The following is a 15,008-nucleotide window of genomic DNA, read 5'->3' on the forward strand; positions in this document are numbered from 1 at the left end:
CCACATAGGCGCCATGGCCAAGAAAGTGCACCAGCACCTCTACTTCCTCAGGAGGCTAAAAAAATTTGGCATGTCTCCTTTGACCTTCATCAATTTTTGTAGACGCACCATAGAAAGCATCCCATCCGGATGCATCACAGCTTCGTATGGCAACTGCTTTGCCCAAGACTGCAAGAAACTGCAGAGAGTGTGGACACCGCTCAGCACATCATGGAAACCAGCCCTCCCCTCCATGGATTTTGTCCACACTTCTCACTGCTTCGGTAAAGCAGCCAACATAATCAAAGGCCCCACCCACCCTGGACATTCTGTCTTCTCCCCCCTCCCATTGGGCAAAAGATACAAAAGCTTGAAAGCACATACCACCAGGCTCAAGGACAGCTTCTATTTCACTGTTATAAGACTATTGAACAGTCCCCTTGTATGTTAAGATGGACTCTTGACCTCACAATCTACCTTGTCATGGCCTTGCACTTTATTGTCTGCATGTACAGCACTTTCTCTGTAGCTGTAACATTTTATTCTGCATTCTGTTATTGCTTTCCCTTGTACTACCTCAATGCACTGATGTGATGAAATTATCTGTATTGGCCTTTAGATTGGAAAAGGTTCTTCCACAAATTATCTCTGAAGACCAGACAGGATTTATTCAGAATTGTTATTTACACTTTAATATTAGGAGATTAACGAATATTATATATACCCCCTCATCCCAAATTCCAGAGTGTGTTGTCTCACTAGATGCTGAAAATGTTTGACAGAGTCGAATGGGAATATCTATTCACTACACTTCAAAAATTTAATTTTAGCCCTAAATTTATATCTGCAATTAAACTGATTTATTATACACCTATGGCTTCAATACTTACTAATAATCAAAGATCTCCTTTGGTTAGGGTTTTTCGAGGTACTAGACAAGGTTGCCCTTTAAGCCCCTTATTATTTGATTATTGCTTTGGAACCCTTGGCTATTGCACTCCGGGACTCTTCAAATATATGTGGCATTACTCGCGGACAGGAGATTCATAAGATATCTCTTTACGCAGATGACCTGTTACTTTATATTTCTAATCCAGAGGAATCTATCCCCGCAGTACGATCACTACTAGATCAGTTTAGTGTTTTTTCTGGCTATAGATTAAATATTAATAAGAGCGAACTTCTTCCATTAAATATGCAAACCCAATTTACGGGCGATTACCTTTTAGATTGGTAACTGACTATTTTATGTATTTAAGTGTTAAAATTACCAAGAAACATAAGGACTTATTTAAAGCTAATCTATTGCCTTTAATTGACCATGTTAAACAATTATTTACTAAATGGTCCCCATTGTCTTTATCATTGGTAGGCCGAATTAATGCGGTTAAGATGAATATTTTACCAACATTTTTATATTTATTTCAAGCGATTCCAGCTTTCATCCCGAAATCTTTTTTTGACACTACTGATTCCAAAATTCTTTCATATATTTGGCAGAATAAAAACCCAAGGTTAAGTAAGAAATATTTGCAAAAACTAAAAAAGGATGGTGGTATGGCCCTGCCTAACTTTAGATTATATTATTGGGCAATTAATATCAGATGTTTAACTTTTTGGATACAAGATTCAGACGTAATTCAATATCCCAAATGGGTACACCTTGAGCACCAATCAATACTTGGATTTTCATTAGTTTCTATTTTAGGAGCTTCACTCCCTTTTGCACTTACCAAATTAACTAAACATATGATTAACCCAATTGTTAAACATACGATACGAATATGGTTTCAATTTTGTAAATTTTTTGGATTGAATAAATTTAACTTGTCAAGTCCCATTCAACGTAATTTTTTCTTTCATCCGTCCAGAGTTGACTCAGCTTTTTCTATATGGAAAAGGAAGGGAATAGTATGTTTTCGTGATTTATTCATTGATAACTGTTTTTCATCTTTTGAACAACTGTCTAACAAATACAATTTGTCTAGATCACACCTTTTTTGATATTTGCAGATTAGAAATTTTTTAAAAGCTACTATACCCTCTTTTCCGACACCTTATAAAACTGAAATTACGGAAAAAATTTTAGGTCTTAATCCTTATCAGAAGGGCTTGATAGCAATAATCTATGATTTAATTATGAAAATACGTCCAGAATCACTGGACAAAATTAAGAATGAATGGGAAGGTGAACTCCAGACATCTTTACCTATAGAGACATGGAAGAAAATTCTTCATTTAGTTAATACATCTTCAATGTGTGCCAGACACTGTTTGAAACAGTTTAAGGTAGTTCACAGGACCCATATGTCAAAAGATAAGCTAGCCCATTTTTATCACCATATAAATCCTATATGTGACAGATGTAAATTGGATGTGGCTTCTTTGACACATATGTTTTGGTCCTATCCTCTTTTGGAAAAATATTGGAAGGATATTTTTAACATTATCTCAAATGTATTGAATACTGATTTACAACCTCACCCTATCACTGAAATGTTTGGATTACCAAGGATTGAGTCTAGCCATTTATCTGCTTCTGCTAACCATATGATTGCCTTTGTTACATTAATGGCCAAACGATCAATTCTGCTTAAATGGAAGGATCCAATACCCCCTACTACTTTTCAATGGTTCTCTCAAACTATATCATGTTTAAATTTTGAGTGGTGCTGTTGATCCTTCACTTAAATTTGAAGATATTTGGAGTCCATTTATTCAATATTTTCACGATATAGATCCCCTTTCAATAACTTTCCAATTTAGAGGAACAGAGTTGATGAAATATTGCTCTGTTTCTACTGAGAAATTTCAGTCCAGTCTTTTTTTTTGTTTTTTTTTAAATTTTTCTGTTTAGTTTGGTTTGATATATTGTTTATAATTTTTCTTATTGATTTGGGGATTTTTTTTCTTTTATATATATAATAAATCTTTTTCTTTCCTTTCTTTTATATTATATTCATTTACTAAGAGATTGTGGGATCTTCAGATTTTTTTATATTCTATTGTTCTTTATGATTATCTATACCATGATTGTTCTCCTGACCTCTTAGTATTACATGTACAAATATCGATGTTATGTATTAATCTGTATTAATTTGAAAACTAATAGAAAGATTGAAAAAGAAAAGAAAGAAATTATCTGTATGGATGGCGTGCAAAACAATGTTTTTCACTGTACTTCAGTACATGTGACAATAATAAACTAATTGATCAATTGACCAATTTAGCATCAGCAGCAGAGGATAAGGTGGGAATTGCTTCATTTGGTACCTTTCAATCCTAACTTTGTGGTTTTCCTTGCCTTTGTGTCCATAGTTGTGATAATGTGTGCAAGTAGCCACACCATCCGGAAAATCATGCTCGCGGCGCACCGCCAGGGAATGACCAATGGAGACTATGTATTCTTCAACATCGAGCTCTTCAACAGCAGTCTATACGGTATTTGAACCTTTCCCCTCACAATTTCTTTTTTTCTACAGATAATGATTTACAGTGGTAATTCAATGCTCATTTTCCTTTTTGCCTTACAACACTAAACAAAGAAAGGCAACAACTTTGAAATAAATATTATAATGCACTTTTTCCTCAATGCCGCTTCACTTTTTACTTGGATGTACAGTGCGAAAACAAGCCATTTGGCCTAACTATTTCATGCCAACATTTATTCTTCATTCCTCCTCCTTCCACCCTTCTCCTTTAAATTATACTTTTCACTGATGTGTCCATTTAGCCTAACTGAAAAACACGATGATGCTGGAGGAACTCAGCAGGCCAGGCAGCATCCGTGGAGAAAAGCAGGTGGTCAATGTTTTGGGTCAGGACCCTTCTTCAGGACTGAAGATAGGAAAAGGGGAAGCCCAATATGTAGGAGGGAAAAGCAGAGCAGTGATAGGTGGACAAGAGAGGGCAGGTGGGGTGGCCACAAGGTGATGATAGATAGATGCAGGTAAGAGATAGTGATAGGCAGGTGTAGAACAGGAGGGGAGAGCAGATCCATTGGGGGATGGGTCACAAGTAAGGAGGGAAAGGAAAAAAAAATCACCTGCACCTCCCTTAATATCATCTACTGCATTCAGTGTGGCCTCCTCTGCATTGGTGAGACCAAATGCAGACTCAGTGACTGTTTTGCAGAACACCTGCGCTCTTTTCGTAACCGCGATCTGCATCTCCCCATTGCCAGTCACTTCAACTCCCCCTCCCATACTATCACTGATAACTCAGTTCTCGGCCTCCTCCACTGCCAGGAGAATTCCAAGCGCAAGTTGGAGGAACAGCACCTCACTTTCCATCTTGGAACCTTGCAGCCTAACGGCATGAACATTGAATTCTCCCACTTTACATAATCCCCACAACCCCCCCCCCCCCCACCAAGCTTCTTCTCTTCTTCCCTTTCCTAGCCTCTCTCATTTTTTCTACCCCCTTTTTTCCTTTCTCTCCTTACCTTTGACCCATCCCCGAGTGGATCTGCTCTCTCCTCCTCCCCTGCACCTGCCTATCACTATCTCTTACCTGCATCTACCTATCACCACCTTGTGGCCACCCCGCCTGCCCTCTTTTGTCCACCTATCACAGCTCTGCTTTTCCCTCCTATATATTGGGCTTCCCCTTTTCCTATCTTCAGTCCTGAAGAAGGGTCCTGACTTGAAACGTTGACCGCTTGCTTTTCTCCATGGATACTGCCTGGCCTGTTTGAGTTCGTCCAGCATCATTGTGTTTTTCATCTAGATTCCAGCATCTGCATTCTTTTGCTTCTCTGTCTATTTAGCCTCCCCTGAAGTGCATTTATAGAATTTGCTTCAATCACTATTTATGGTAGCAAGTTCCTGATCGTTATCAATCACTGGTAAAAGCATTTCATATGAATCTCCTATTTGAATTTTTCATGACTGTCTTTTATAAACAGCTTCTTGTTTTGCTCTTCTCCACAAATGTTAGGATTTTCTCTGGGCAATTAGTCATGATCTGGATCTGAGTGATGGAATTAGATTTAATAATGTCTTTTAAAAGAAAGTTGGATGGATATTTGAGGGAAAAAAGTTTTTGGAAGAAGTTAGGTATGGAACAGACTGGATGCTCTCATTGGGAATCATAGCGAGCGCAATGGGACAAACTTCCTCCTTCCAAGCTATAACAATTCTATGCATCTGGATTCAGGATCATTTGTTAATCTTCCTCTTTCCAGAGAAAAGAGTTGTCGACTTTCCATCACATCCTTCAATTTCTGATTTACCCATTTAAGTCTCCTGTATCCTCTCCTGTGCTTCCATATTGTACTATCCTGATCGGGATTGTGTGCAGCAATCCAAGTCTAATGAGAGTTCAGTGTAGGTTTATCATAAATTCTCTCTTTGGCAATTCCCACCAGTTAGAAATAAATTGCTCAGCTGGTTTGCCTTTATATGGCTTTATTATTCTGTGGGCTATCAAGATTTCTTAGTTCTTCTAACTTATTTAGGTTCTAAAACTAAGTGTCCTTGTTGTTTTTCTTCAGAAAATATAACACTTCATACATATCCATGTAGAAGTTTGCATGTTAGTTAAGTGGCAATTCATTTATTACACCCACTCCCTGATGTACGAATGTGATTATGAATATCTAGACTCACAAGTGGCTCTCCATACTTAACAGTTTTCAGTCATGCTAAGGCCTTTATAATAACTTAAACCCTTACATTAATTGATGGAGAAATTGTAAAAAAAAATTATCACTAAATATTGTTACTTGTTGGAATATCTCTGGATGAAGTAATTTATAACGAGCATCTCTAAAGTGAATCATTAAGCAATGGATTTTTAATTGAGGCGGCAACTTTCAGCCACTCACCCACTTCCTGAAAATGGCTACAGACGATGTTCTGTCTTCTTTTCCTGCTTCCATCTCAAGGTAGTGACAGTAATTCCTTTGCAGCCCCATCTTGTGGAGAAAGCAATCATCCTCCCTTGCTCTCAAAGCATATTCCAATTTACGAACAGATTTCAGGAACATAATTCATTTGTACATTGTGGAGTTCCTGTATTATGTTATGGTAATTTTTGTAGTTCTCCTCAGTTTTGTTGCTATCCACAGATATAATTGTTTCATTGAATGCAAAATTAAATGGCTAATATAAATTGTAAATTGTCCTAGCATTGAGCTTTCTGGGATTCCACCTTCCACTTTTGGCTACTCTCTCACCTTTCTTCACTTTGATCTGGACCTATTTTGTTAGTTGTTTCTGGATGCTGTTTGCACTGTTATCCCTAACTTTCTGAAAATATAGAGCAATGCTTATGCAAGGGAGCTGCCTTTGAGTTCATTACTCAAATAGCCTTTCTCTAAGTATGAATTTAGATTTCACCTACATGTTCTTGTACCATCCATTTTGGGGTGAGAAACAGACTATTTGAGAGTAATAAATCAAATGCATTATAGAAACTCTTCGGTTGAACCCTCCAAACAAAAGCAGTTGTCGCTTTTAATGTTCCTTGGAAGCCCACTTCATCTCATGCAATAGATGTCCAGCAGAGAATAGCTAACCCCTTCAATTCAGTTTGCTAACTTAGCTCTAGCTCACGCCCACGTAATTACAAACACTTGTGTACATTGTGGAAGGAACTGCAGTAAAGGTGTGGCTGAAGCTGAAATTATATTCAGTTTCAGTAAGGAACTTTTAATCATACTCATCTCTATTCAAAGTTCTGCATGGATATTTTAATAGAAAAGCCAGGATTTTAATGCTATCCAGTAAATGGCAGTGCAGATATATACAAGACTAGGTATTAAGCTGTGAATCAGCCTTCACAGAAAGCATCTCTTCTCTATTTGCTCATTTGGATCCAATTGCATACTAGTTATTTCACTGGGCTCATAATCTAGAGATCCGGAATAATGACCTGGAAATATAAATTCATGGCAGCAGAGGAATTTCAATTTTGTCAGTGAATTAAATCTGGGATTAAAATGCTTGGAGCAGTAATACAAACTCATTTGGTTTGTTGATGTCTTTTAAGGACTTGCTTCATCTGGTTCTTAACTGCTCTCCACTCAGTTCAAAAACAACTAGGGAAGAGCAATAAAGTCTGCCCTTGCCAAAGTCACCCTCATCCCACGAATCAATAAAAAAACACTCACTTCCAGATCTACAAAATATGGCCATAATGTTGCCTCCAGCAATGGAGTGTTGCTATACAATAGGTATCTCAGCAGCTAAGTGCTGTATAATACATTGCCTGTTAATTTTAACACACTCTATGGACTCTGTGTTTGGCCAGTCTGCTGTGAGTTATGAAGTTGCTCAGTCAAGTCTCCTGATTCTAGCAAATAACCAAAGCAACAAATTGATGTGGTACAATTATGGTCCTAGGTTCTACCCACAAGCTCCAGTTTTTGTCAGTGCAAATATTATGCGAATAGGCCATGAGGTGCATATCTGTCTATGTAAGAGCATCAGGTGCACTAACGTGATTAGCACCAGGAAGTCGCTGGCACTTCTGTTTTACCTGGAAGCACTTTCTAGCTGGCATTAACTTATTCTGGCTTAATTTGATTCTTGAGCAACTTGTCCATAAAAAAAAACAGACATCAATAGATCCAGTTCTGGGGTTACATTGACTTTCTGAGAGATAGTGTGATACTTTGAAGCCCCATTATGAATACGGATGTTGCTTACATCAATCTTTTGTGTCTATTCTGTACTGTTAAAGTAAAATCTAATTATTCTAATTTTGTTGCAAGCAGTAAATAGGTTCTGTATCACATCTGCAGCAGGCTAATCAATTTCTTACACTTTTTGCCAGCTTTAGGTGTAAAAGGGCAGGCATGGTGGTGTAGTGGTTAGCGTAACGCTTTACAGCGGCAGTGACCCGGGTTCAATTCCGGCCACTGTCTGTAAGGAGTTTGTACATGCTCCCTGTGTCTGCGTGGGTTTCCTCTGGGTGCTCTGGGTTCCTCCCACGTTCCAAAGACATATGGGGTAGGAAGTTGTGGGCATGCTATGTTGGCACCAGAAGCGAGGCAACACTTGCGGGCTGCCCCCAGAACACTGTGTGTTTCGATGTACATGTGACTAATAAAGATATCTTATCTTAATACTGACATTAATATCATAGCTGATTTTAAATACCGTGAATATTTATATTCATTAATTATTTTAAATAATTGATATAGCTAATTATTTCCAAACAATAAAATAAGATTGTATTATTGTAAAGTATTAGCTAAATAAAATCCTTTATTTTCTTAGGAAATGGCTCATGGAAGCAAGGAGATAAATTTGATCTTGAAGCCAAACAAGCCTACCAGTCACTTCAAACTGTGACTCTACTGAGGACAGCAAAGCCAGAGTTTCATAAGTTTGCTGCTGATATGAAAAACAGATCACGCCATCAGTATGATTTGACATATGAAGATGATAATGTACGTAAGTCTGACATATAATTTAAAAAGATGTAAATATTGATCAATCGTTCTAACAGAAACTTAATTCTGGAAGGTAAAGATCACATGAAGGGTAGAATCAGTGAAGTTTGATTTGTGAATGTATGAAAGTAATAACAACAACAAATTAGAAGGACATCAACCACACTAAATAATAACTGAAAGAGTTACTTTGTCACCTTATAACAGGATTGAATAATTTACTTGCAATGTTGATTGATATTATAAATATATACTTTGGAAAATATGATCAGAGTAATCTTGCAAATTTTTTTTACTTATAGGAAAACTTAGCTCAGGATGCCTATATTTTCAATATGTCTAATCAGGCAAAAAAGAATGGAAAGTCAGAAATTTACCATATGATTTTATAAATTTATCTGTTTGCATGTTATAGCTGAAGATATTGATTCCATTTCTGGTGACATGATACAGGCTGCTGTTCCCCAGGAGCCATTAAAATCTTCCATCATAGCAGGGAGATTATGCTGCAACTGTACAGGATACTGGTGAAGCTGCACCTGGAGTACTGCGTGCAGTTCTGGCCTCCTTACTTGAGAAAAGCTATACCAGCTTTGAAGGTGGTACAGAGGAGGTTCACCAGGTTGATTCCAGAGATGAGGAGGGTAGTCTATGAGGAGAGATTGAGTCGCTTGGGACTATACTCGATGGAATTCAGTAGAATGAGAGGGGATCTTATAGAAACATAAAATTATAGAAACATATAAAATTATGAAAGGGATAGATAAGGTAGAGGCAGGAAGGTTGTTTCTGCCAGTAGGTGAGACTAGAACCAGGGGATAGAACCAGGATTTGGGGAAAAAGATCTAGGACGGAGATGAGGAGGAACTGCTGTTCCCAGAGAGTGGTGAATTTGTGGAATTCTCTACCCAAGGAAGCAGTAGAGACTACCTCATTAAGTATACTTAAGACACAATTAGACAGATTTTTGCATTGTAAGGAATTAAGAGTTCTGGGGAAAAGGCAGGTAGATGAAGCTGAATCCATGGCCAGATCAGCCATGATCTTACTGAATGGCGGAGCAGGCTCGACAGGCCAGATGACCTACTCCTGCTCCTATTTCTTATGTTCTTATAGCTTCTCCAGATGGTTGATAAAAGTCTCCAACAAACAATGTGATATTGTGATTTCTTCTGTTTTACTCCTAAAGCTATAAAATCAGAAAAATATCCCAAATAAATAGTTTGATATTTTTCTTCCCACATCAGGAAATCCTTAAGTATCTTTCATTGCATCTAATTCAAGCTATTATAAAGTACACACAATTAGGAGGCTGGTTTTCTAAGCAAGGACAACATAATCTCTCATACATTCCTCCTTACCTGACCAAAGCAGCTGAAATATTGGAGGACTGAGGTTATTGTTTCCATCAGCTACATCAGTTCAGTCTGGTGGAATCAACAGAACTAGGACAAATGATTAAGGAATTTCAAATGTAAGTTAGATCCAAAACTATGCATTGTGTTTTTTGGGATTTTCAACATTGGGTCAACATTTAATACAACTGAGTAAGGCCACTTCCCAGGCCAAAATTGTGAGATTCCCTGAATTATATTGGTTCAGGAAGTTTCTTCATGTTATGTGCACTTTCTGAGGTTCACAGAAGCTAGAGAGCACAAACTTTAAAGAATTTTACTTCAAAGGAATATTTAAATACCAAGAAATTGACCACCAGACACTAATGAAATTATTAATTGGCTAAGATAATATTAATCCATTGTGGTGATTTTAGCATATGTGAATAATAGATGGAGGCCTGAAACCAAAATAAATATGTACATTTTTGTGATAGAACCATTTGAAGCTTTAGTAATAAATTAATCTGAATACCACTCCAAATATATAAGGAATTCATTTTAATGGAACAAAAAAATGAAAGAATCAATAATGCTTGTTGTGCTGTTCGTGGAAGATTTTATGTTTATGATTATGTCGGTGAAGTTGAATGGAATCCCAAGAGCAGGCTGACCAGTTCTATCTAACAGCTAAAGAAGAAATTTTATGTCAGGTTGTGAAGGATCCTGTCTTAACTTTACCTTGAGAACGTGCATTGGGTTAGTTCTAGACCTTTTCACCTCTGAGCTGGATTTAATTATTTCTATGTAATTTCTATGAAATTTCTATGTAAAACCTTCTCCAAGGATTAAGGGAGGGATTTGTTCAAATTAAGGACTAATTGGAGCACCCTTGAAATGTAAACCAATACTGTCCTGGTTACAACCAGAATGCAGCTTGCTGAGAAAAATAATAAGAAAGGTGTAGAACAAGCTACTTTGGACCCAATTCTTTGGAATTTAGTAAATGAAAAGCAGTAGCATTCTTCACAAAGAATATTCCTAGATGTGTTGCTGGTACCTCTTTTGATTTCACTTTCATTTGTCATTTTCATCTGAATGCTCCCTCATCTTGAAAGGCAAGCTATAAACTGAAATTATGGAGAAATCAGCTTATGCGTCTATTGGGGATTGGGGGAAGATGAACAAGTAAGAATGCTCTCAGTGTTTGAAATACTCCTGGAAGGTGCCAGTGATAAGTGTGATGAAAATTCCTGTTGTGGCATAACATTTGTTGCATCTGTGTTTTGCACACACATCATGAGGTGTTCTGTTGGGAGCAGCTATTGTTATACCAAGCCCATCCACCCCATCTTTATTTCCCTTCAAATAGGAGTGGCACTGATGGTTGGCTTACAGCGAAGGCTTCAGAAGGAACCTGGTTATGATCTTCATTCCCCTGTGCTTGTAGACACATGATATATACAATAAGATGTTAATAAAAACATGTTTTCATGTCATTTGGACACAGTCAATAGCTTTCTGGAGCCAAAGAAATCTAGTGGTGAAAGCCATGATGTCGTCATTGGTTAAGGATGCATCTGTGGGCAACATTTAGCCTCATGTCCTCTGTTGCAGCTTGGCAACAGCCATTCAAGTTAGAGTTTTGGTAGCCATTTTCAATTTGGTATTCATCAGCTGTTGAGTCCCTTCATCCTTCAGAGACTAAAAGCCAATTTGTGTCTGTGATGGGTGTCATACCAGTAAATGCCAGCAATGTTACTCTGGTTCCAACTTGTATCTCAGGCCCTACTCATACCACAAACCTTCTAACTATTTTATCTGAATGCCCTTGCTGCACATATTGTCTAATTCCTAAAAGGGAGAACCTATCACTAGTTAGGTTAGGGTATCACAAATACCATCCAATGTGCTTCTGTGGCTATCCCCCTTTAATAAAAACTAATCCCAAAATTTTTAAATTGAATGTGCATTCTAAAAGCTTTTGCAAAGTTTCAGCTTGAGCTCTGCAAGATAGGAAGTGGATTAGAAACATTGAATTGCATAAACACAATTCACCAAAATTAGTGCTATGTGCTACTTAAGTGTCGTCAGCAGAATGCTTTATGACATCAGCCATTTCAAGAGTAGATAATACAAATTTATCTCTATACCGTCTTTGGACACATTTATTTACTCTGTTTAAAAAAAATGGGCAATAAAAAACAAAAGTGTTGCAAATGTTTTAAATCTGTAGGCTGATTTTGCTGCAGATGTGAAGAAACTCTAGAAAATTGTGAGCATCCAGCAGCTATTTTTTTCATCCATATAAATTGATAGACAGCAAAAATGGGCACTGAAAGGATGCAATTTCACAGTCTTCTGTTCCATATCTTCATATGTGAGAGATTAGAAGAGATTTCTTCATGTAGAAGGTAGTAGTGTATGGAATATTTTGCCATGGGGATTAATGGAGTCATAGATCATTTTCATTTAAAGTAAAAACTAAATGAATGTCTGAAGTTCAGCTCTGGGGAATTTAATTCATTCTTGTTTACACCACTGAAGTCAGAATTAGGTGCACATTTATATCTGGGCCTGATTTTGACATGTGGAATTCTGTGTGTATATTAGTGGAGACTATTAATCTGAGTGTACCATACATTAATATTTAAAAAAAAGATCACAAATGTGGTGTAAACTTTCTTAGTTCTTTAGAGTTTGATATATTCAGCACAAAGTTATTTTTTCAAATTATAAGATAGTTGTAAAAAAATCCAGTGAACAATAAGGAGTGTTTAATGCAGTGAATTCATTCATCATCTGGATGGAATGAGTGCCTGAAAAGTTAATGCAAGCAGATCACATATTAACTTTCAAAGGGAGTTGGATATATATTTGAAATGGAGAAATTTGCAAGGCCACTGGGCAAGAACAAGGGACCCTTTGGATATTGCTTTCAAAGAACTGCGCAGACACAATGATCAAATAATGTCCTTCCACCCTACGTGACTGTGTACATGGAATTTTGTAATTGTATATACAGATCTTTAAATCAAGCCGTTGAGAATACATAGAGTAACATTTCTGTTTGAAAGGATATGTCACTCCCCCTCTCTAGGGATACAGTTCATTTTGTAAATCCAGAGAGACCACATGCAGGTTAATATTGACAAGGGTTTAGCAACCCGTACATGTGTGCAAATGTGTGGTTGGGAGTTTAAACAGCTAAAACTGTTCACTTTATCAGCAAAAAAGCATTAGTACGTCTCACAGTGTTTGTCTAGCTAGGATCATGCTACCCATTACTGTATTGGTTTATGAGGTAATCTGTGCAACCACTCATAGGTATACCTCAACAGCTCCAAATGATGAATCATCCAGACTGGCTAATCATTAATGGTGCCCTGAAGTGCTGCAGACCTGCCTAGTTTAGATAACATATTATCTAGTTTGCCAGAGTAAGTTGCTAGAATTACATTACATAGAATTTCACAGAATTTACTCCAGAGGAACAAACCATTCAGCCCAACTGGTCAATACTCCATACAAGCCTCCTTCCAAGTCTACTTGATCTAGCCATATTATTATCATCAAAAAAGAAAGTCCAACAGATACTGGAAATCTGAAGTAAAAATAGGAACTGCAGGAAATAGTTAGTACTTCAGGTAGTAACTACAGAGAGACAAATGGAGTTACTGTTTCAGGTTGATGAACTTTCATCAGAACTTTTCAACACACCCTTCCATTATAAAAACAGACTATGCTGGAAACAGCAGGTCAGGCAGCATCTTGGGGGGTTGGGTGGGGTGGGGCGGGGGAGTCGGGGAGAAGCAGGGCCAATGATTTAGTTCAGGCATCCTTCACCAGAAACGCAAAAGTGACAAAACAAGCTTTGATTTTAGGTTGCAGAAAAGTAGAGCAGTAGAGAGAATAGAAGGAATGCCTGCGACTTACAGTCAACTTTGTTCTCTCACAGAGAGCAGGAAGTGGGAGAAACTTCAGGATAACCAATGAAGAGTTTTACAGAGCACAATTCATTTTTAATATTAATAGACTGGCTTCAGTGAGAGAGAGCTTATTTATTGAGGGAGGAGCTTTTGCCCTTCCAAGAATGCTCTACAGCACAATGCCTCATTTTTGACAGTAGAACAGTAGGCTGTCACATTCTATCAAATGTTGCATGGCTTTTAACCAGCAGGTCAGGACATGAATATCACTGTGATATTTAAATTTGCATATGTTATGACTCATACAGCTCATACAAACCATCCTGTTGAGCTGTTAGACTGGTCTCCTGCAGAGAAAACTGGTAAAAGCTTCCCTGATTGGTAATCAGTTTCCTCAAACCTCTGAACTGTGTTTCTGTATTGCAGTCACTCTTGCTTTATTTTGTCAGCGGTGCAATAGCTTTTCTGCTCTATCCTGTTGTTATTTTATTCATCCAGATATTCATATCTGCAGCCCTCTTCCTCCTTCAGTCACCATTGTGCTGAAGTCCCAGATTTTCCCCACTTCAGATCTTTGTGCTCAGTACCCGAACAAAGTGGAATTCTGAGCTCCTTTCAGTTTTTCCCTTCCTCCTACCTCGTAGTTGCTGCTCGATGGACTTCACCCACTGTCTTTGTTAACTACAGCAATCTGGGATCTTGATCCTTTAGGTTTCTCAAAAAAGTAAGAGATACTTGGAGCCAAATCAACTTGAAATTAATGGATTGTCATAAAATTCATCTGGTTCACTGATGTGCTTCAGGGAAGAAAATTTACCATTCTTACCTGGTCTGGTCTATTATATACAGTATGCCACCATATCCACCAGTCCAGGGGAAATTAGAGATGAACAATAAACAGTAAATGAATAAAAGAAAGCCTTTGATGCTACCTAGAGAATGCAGTAGTGGATTTAGCATGTTTGGTAATATTAAGATAGTGCAGTACAAATGAAAGTGCTGATATCAGTTAGGATCAGTCCAGTAATTGGATTTGAACTAACTAAGAAAGAAAGACTTCTGTTTGTATAATGCCCTTTTCAGGAAGCTCAAAGGATTTTCCCACAAATGAAGTAGTTTTCATTTGTGATTATTGTGGTAACAAATAAGAAGGTAATAATGAACAGAGGTAATCAGTTTTAGTATTAATGATTAAAGGACTAAATTGGTTTAGATGCAGGTGATAAATTTCCTCTTTCTCCAGAAGGTTGTTATGGTATATTTTACATCTACCTGAGCTGACAGACACTTAATTTACTGTCACGTCCAAAAGACATCATCTCAGCAGTGCAGAACTGAATTGCCAGCCGAGATATTAATTTCCAC

General features: G+C 37.5%; 2 protein-coding genes across 3 annotated transcripts in view; both read left to right on the top strand.

The window, feature by feature from the left end:
• LOC127579985 (involucrin-like) overlaps positions 1–15,008 on the top strand; it is a 513,761-nt gene that overhangs the window by 330,546 nt on the left and 168,207 nt on the right. The window lies entirely within an intron of this gene.
• The window catches only part of npr3 (natriuretic peptide receptor 3), an 81,280-nt gene that overhangs the window by 10,623 nt on the left and 55,649 nt on the right, over positions 1–15,008 (top strand). For both annotated transcript variants that reach the window (XM_052033020.1, XM_052033029.1), the window contains exons 2-3: positions 3,298–3,420; positions 8,205–8,377. In XM_052033020.1, the coding sequence (XP_051888980.1) occupies positions 3,298–3,420; positions 8,205–8,377 (296 nt within the window). The remainder of the gene's footprint in view (positions 1–3,297; positions 3,421–8,204; positions 8,378–15,008) is intronic.

This window comes from Pristis pectinata, chromosome 2 (assembly GCF_009764475.1).
Source record: "Pristis pectinata isolate sPriPec2 chromosome 2, sPriPec2.1.pri, whole genome shotgun sequence".
Lineage (NCBI taxonomy): Eukaryota > Metazoa > Chordata > Chondrichthyes > Rhinopristiformes > Pristidae > Pristis > Pristis pectinata.